Raw genomic sequence first — 6,098 nt, 5'->3', positions numbered from 1 at the left:
TATATATATGTATATATATATATTTTATGTTCCCGGGGACATAATTTGTCCAGGGAAGGTCTCCTCAATTGGGGGACTGTCCCTGAAAATTGGGGACGAATGGTCGCCCTACCCAAAACCTAACAGGGTTCCTAACCATTTCCAAGAGCAAAACTAAAAATACTTTCCCTTTAACAATCTCCTTACGGGAGCAGAATTTCTAATTTCCTCTAACAGAAATAATTACGTAACCTTTGAGTCTGGCTTATCCTGCGGGAAGACTTGCCAAGCTATGGAGGCCGGGGAGGTGCGATCCCAGGAACCTGCCAATGTTAACTTAACACTGGGATAAGCCTCAGAAATATTACATAATGGACGTGCTAAGATACATGTAAACCATCTTCCCAACCCGCAATACAGGCCGACGTCCCAGCAGCATCCATTGCCGCCAGCCTGCTGACGGCGGTTTCACAAGAGCCAGGAAACCCTAGTCTGCACCAGGTCAGTAAACTCATTTTCAGCTAATAAATCACAATTCCCTCCGCGCTGTCGCACAAACCGCTATTAACGTTAAAAAGGGGGTTTCTGTTTTAAATAGCATGACGGCTAAACTGTTAGCACTGTGGACTTGCGGTGCTGCGGTCCTGGGTTCAGTGCCAAGCAGGGCACAAGCTGTATGGAGTGGTTATGTTCTTTACATGTTTGCTTGGTTTCCACCCACAACCCATAAAAGAAAAAAGAGCATACGGGTGTTTAGGCTGGCGTCTATCCAAATTGGCCTTGGGGGTTCATTTGACAGCTAGGTAAATAATAATAATAGTGTGTGACTGTGGTGGGGCACTGTGTAGAGTGTAAGCTCTTCTGTACAGAGACTGGGGTGACTGGCTCTGTGTTCCCTGTGCAGCACTGCGGTATATGTCAGAGCTATATTAATGCATAATAATAGTGTGTGACTGTGGGGGACGGACAGACATTAGAGTGTAAGCTCCTCTGGTGCAGAGAGTAAAGTGAATGGCTCAGTGTTCTCTGTACAGCACTGCGATATATGTCAGAGCTATAAAGATGCGTTTAATCCACAGCTCCCCATGTTAATGTGACCTTGTTTACATGATAACGGCTGTGTAGATTACAGGCGCACATTATCTTTCAGATAACCATTAATACTCACTCCCTTAGGCAGTACATAATCCCCCAGCACGGTCTCCTTATCCAGAGTGCGAGTGGTGAATGGCACGGAGGGGTTTATCCTGCAAAATCAAAGATTAACATGAGATGTCATCAGAAGTGTGTGCATGTATCTGGCCCCTCGGGGTGATGGATAAGATCTATAATTAGCACATACCACTCAGTCTTCCAGTAATTAATTCCTACCAGCAATGAATTGTCATTTTCTAAGAGGGAGAAGTATGATGAATAGTAAAGTGTGGGATAGTAAAGAGTTAATAAAGGAGCATGCCGTGCACCCAAATGCCTGTGGCAATGATTCAGGACGGTGATAATATTGTGTGGTAGTTAAAGCTGAACTCCAGGCAAACAGCTAAATACAAAGATAACAGGCATATAACTGAGGCATTGTACCTGCCAAAGTATTTGTATCCCTGTCCATCCAATGCTGGGACTTACACAGCTCTGCCACACAACACAGCTCTGCTTGGCAGGGCAGGAGACCTGACTTTTCTCTGCTGCAGTTAACACGCGCTGGTCTTGTCCCTCCCCCAGCCTGTGATTGGACAGTGAAAGGGAAACCTATTCGGAGACCTACCTCATCGATTCCTTCAAGCAGGCCTTCAGGTATGGCATGTGCTTTAAGTCTTCCGCACTTGGAATCTGGTCAGGCGACAGAACGCTTTGAATTTCATCGTAGAGCTTATTCTGGATGTCTGGGCTCCGGGAAAGATTAAATATGGCCCAGAGTAAGCTGTTGGCCACCTGGACGACAAATAAATAAAACGGGCAATGTGTGAAAAGTGAAGCTAATTAGGTCACTATTAACATACCATATATATTGAATTATTCTTTGTTAACGATCACGGTGTGTCAGGAGAGAGCGGAGTGTAACACTACAAGACTTATACATATTGGAGAACATTAATCGTCTGAATGCAGAAGAAATGAAAGTTTATCAAGGAGAAGAAGGTGAGGAGGACAAAAGAGAGAAATACAAGATGAAAGGGAGAAGGAGAGAGGGAGAAAGAGAGAGAGAGAGAGAGAGAGAGAGAGAGATAGAGAGTGGCGGATAAGCAATAGAGAAAGAAAGAAAAAATTTATTGAGGGAAGGCAAAAAGGGGGAGGCGAAAGGGGAAGAGAAAGAAAAGGGAAAAGATAAGGTAAGGCAAAGAAAGGAAAGGAAAAGGCAGAAAGTAAGCGGAAGGGAAGCAAAGGAAAAGAAAAAAAGAAGGGAAGAAGGCGAAAGAGAAGGGAAGGAAAAGGCAAAAGGGAAAGAGAAGGGAATGAAAAGAAAAGAAAGGAAGAAAGGAAAATGCAAAAGGGAAAAGAAAGGAAAGGGGAAGGCAAAAGGGAAAAAGAAGGGGAAGGGAAGCAAAAGGAAAAGAAAAAAAAAGAGAAGGAGAATGCAAAAAGGAAAAAGAGAAGGGAATGAAAAGAAAGGAAAGGGAAAGGTAAAAGGGAAAGGTAAGAGAAGAATGGGGAAGGGGAAGGCAAAACGGAAAGAGAAAAGGGAAGGGAATAAGGATAGGAAATGGAAGGGAAGAAGGAAAAGCAAAGGGAAAACAAAACAATTTAAAGGGGAAGGCAAAGGGAAAGAGATGGGGAATGGAAGGAGAATTAAAGGAAAAGGAAAGGGTCAGTAGGGAAAGGCTGAAGAGAAGGAAACACAATAGTGAAGGGAAGGAAAATAAAATAAAAGGAAAGATGAAGGGAAGCAAAGGGAAGGTGTAATAAAGGGCAAAGAAAGGGGAAGGGGAAATGAAGGAAAGGGAAGGAAAGCTATGGCTCCAATAAGACCTCTGTATATTTGACATGGTTTCTTGGTCTGCAAGTCCCACTTTGAGTTACAATATCCTACCGTTTCTACGGCCCCGATCAGCATCTCGGTGATGGCGGCGTACATCTCTTTCTTGGATAGTTTGCTGTCTTTGTAGATGGTGCAGAGGAAATCCTCGTCCTCCTTACTGGAGAGCTTCATCAGTCTTCTGTCTATGTGACATTTTGCTGTGAGGGGAGACAAATGACTGTGTAAAGCCGACTCTGCACCACATATCATGGCAAGAAAGAAGGGACTGACAAGGGAGGGGAACACGCCATGTAAATCAATAGCGCAGATAAAAATGACAACATTGTCAGAGTTATTTATCAATCACTTTTGTAGTGGCAGGAAGAGAGCGGATTGATTGACAAGACGAATGTGGGCTCATTGTACTTATTACAGCAAACAATGTGCAGTGAAATGAGAGAAAGCAATTCCAGTCCAGTAGAGGAGGCGGTACAACTGTGCAAGACTGAAGGAAAAGTTATAGTTTAAGCTCTGACAGGATTAATATGGACTGTGAGCGTGGACTGGAGTAGGTTCTTTACCTGTCCTGAAGATGCTGTCCCAGGCATTGGTGTGTTTTTTCCAGATATTGGTGTTCAGGCGTTTATGTAGTTCCACTGGTGTCACCATCATCAGACCAAAGGTGCTCATCATCTAAAAGACGAAACAGAGGAGGGACACCTCAGTCTAAAAGTACATACCCATGGTCATATTAAACCTTTCATATCATTTTAACTCTTCTCTTCTCTTTCTTTGTCAGAGCACACATGGGCTTATTTACTCGGGTGATGGTTCCAAGTTGTCACCCTTGTGGTCATTACCGTACAGAAAGCTAAAAAGACCAATGGTATCAGTGGTCTGTTATCTGAGAGTAGAGAAACTGCTAATTGCCCAAGGAACCCCTAGCAATCTCTGGAGGAACCCTAGTCTGGAGGGACCCTTGATGAGAATGGCTGGTCTACAGATTGGCTACGACAAATCAAAGGGAGATTGTACCATCAGAATGCCACGAATGTTGTCATTGAGAATAATCCCCCCCTTACGGATGGCTAAAAAGATAAAAAGATCATTGGTATGAGTAGTTACCTATCTGAGAGGCAGAAGCTGATAATTGCTTAAATAACCCCTATCAACCTCTTGATGAACCCTGGTTGAGAATGGCTGGTCTACACACATTGGCTGCCAAATCTAAGGGGGGACTGTACCATCAAATTGCAATGTATGTGGTCAGTTTTACTTTTACAGATAGCAAAAATAACCAATTATATCAATGGTCACGTATAGGAGAGGCAGAAGCTGCTAATTGCTCAAGGCATCTCTAGAAACCTTTGGAGGAACCCTAGGATTCCATAGAACCCTAGCTTACAATGGCTGGCCTACACATCGGCTGCCAAATCTAAGGGAGACTGCACCAGCAGAATGCGATATTTGTGGCCAGCATTAGCCTTGTGGTCATTAAGAAGAATCCATTCCCCCTTTACACATAGCTAAAAAGACCAATGGTATCAATGATCATAAATCGGAGAGGCAGAAACTGCTAATTGCTCAAGGAACCTCTAGCAACCTTTAGGGGAGCCCTAGGAATCCATAGAATTCTTGTTGACAATAGCAGGTCTACACATTGGCTTTAACATGTAAGGTAGATTGTACCAAATACTGGTGGTACAATCTCCCTTTTCCTTGTGGTTATTAGGAAGACCCCTTCAATCCTTACAGATAGCTACCATTTATTATTATTATTATTATACAGGATTTATATAGCGCCAATAGTTTGCACAGCGCTTTACAATATAAGGAAGACATTACAGTCACAATACAATTTAAGACAAGATGGTAAGGAGGGCCCTGCCCCTGAGGGCTTACAATCTAAAAGGGAGGGGCAAGTGATACATGAGGAGGTAGCTGTGTGGGGATGATTGTTTGAGAAAGTGATTGTTCAGTGGTTAGGGTGAGGTGGGATAGGCTTCCCTGAAGAGATGAGTCTTAAGGGATCGCCTAAAGGCAGTCAGTGTGGGAGATAGACGGACAGGTTGGGGTAGAGAGTTCCATAGAATGGGAGACACTCTAGTGAAGTCCTGGAGGCGAGCATGGGAGGAGTTGATGACGGAGCTGGAAAGCAGGAGGTCTTGTGAAGAGCGGAGGGGACGCTTAGGGTAATACTTTGAGACCAGGTTGGAGATATAGTCGGGGCCAGAGTTGTGGATGGCTTTGTACGCGGTTGTTAATATTTTGAATTTTATCCTTTGGGCTATAGGAAGCCAGTGCAGGGATTGACAGAGGGGGGTTGCAGACACTGAGCGGTTGGTTAGGTGGATGAGTCTAGCAGCTGCATTCATGATAGACTGAAGGGGGGATAGCCTGTGTAGAGGTAGGCCAATGAGGAGGGAGTTGCAATAGTCAAGACGAGAGATAACAAGGGAGTGGATGAGTAATTTTGCGGTTTCTTTGGTGAGGAAGGGGCGTATTTTGGAGATGTTACGAAGGTGAAGGCGGCAGGATTTGGATAGTGATTGGATGTGGGGAAGAAAGGTGAGGTCCGAGTCAAGGATGACACCTAGGACCTTGGCATGGGGGGAGGGCTGGATAGTTGTGTTAAAAATCTCAAGGGAAAAGTTGGGGGAAGGTGCACGGGCAGGAGGAAATATCAAGAGCTCAGTTTTACCAATGACCAATAGTGGCCACTTATCTGAGAGGCAGAAACTACTAATTGCTCAAGGAGCCCCTAGCAACCTCTGAAGGAACCCTAGCCGAGAATGGCTGGTCTACACATTGCACCATCGGAATGTGACGTATGTGGCCAGCTTTACCCATGTGGTCTTTGAGAATAACCCCCCACCACCACCCCCTTACATATAGTTAAAAAGAACACTGCCATCAGTGGTCACTTAGCTCTGGAGGAACCCTGGGATTACATGGAACCCTGGCTGAGAATAGCTGGTCTACACATTGGCTGCCAAATCTAAAGGAGACATGCGACGTATGTGGCCAGCTTTACAGAGAATGAAAACCAGAACAAGTGAATCAAACATGAATCCATAAAGTCAAGTAGGTTAAGAGAATAGTTTACCCTGTGCTCTCCTGGAGCTCCAGACCTGAGTCTTTTGTGCTCAATCTTAGAGTCAACCTC

General features: G+C 44.5%; 1 protein-coding gene across 1 annotated transcript in view; it reads right to left on the bottom strand.

The window, feature by feature from the left end:
- The window catches only part of LOC108790437 (1,25-dihydroxyvitamin D(3) 24-hydroxylase, mitochondrial), a 19,997-nt gene that overhangs the window by 4,317 nt on the left and 9,582 nt on the right, over positions 1-6,098 (bottom strand). Inside the window, exons 6-9 of the mRNA XM_018560693.1 lie at positions 3,514-3,625; positions 3,005-3,150; positions 1,742-1,908; positions 1,148-1,226 (exon numbers count right to left, since the gene is read on the bottom strand). Of these exons, the coding sequence (XP_018416195.1) occupies positions 1,148-1,226; positions 1,742-1,908; positions 3,005-3,150; positions 3,514-3,625 (504 nt within the window). The remainder of the gene's footprint in view (positions 1-1,147; positions 1,227-1,741; positions 1,909-3,004; positions 3,151-3,513; positions 3,626-6,098) is intronic.

This window comes from Nanorana parkeri, unplaced genomic scaffold, assembly GCF_000935625.1.
Source record: "Nanorana parkeri isolate BGI_ZX_2015 unplaced genomic scaffold, ASM93562v1 scaffold474, whole genome shotgun sequence".
Classification (NCBI taxonomy): domain Eukaryota; kingdom Metazoa; phylum Chordata; class Amphibia; order Anura; family Dicroglossidae; genus Nanorana; species Nanorana parkeri.
Note: the sequence above shows the minus strand (reverse complement) of the source record. Positions and strands in the feature narration are given on the sequence as shown.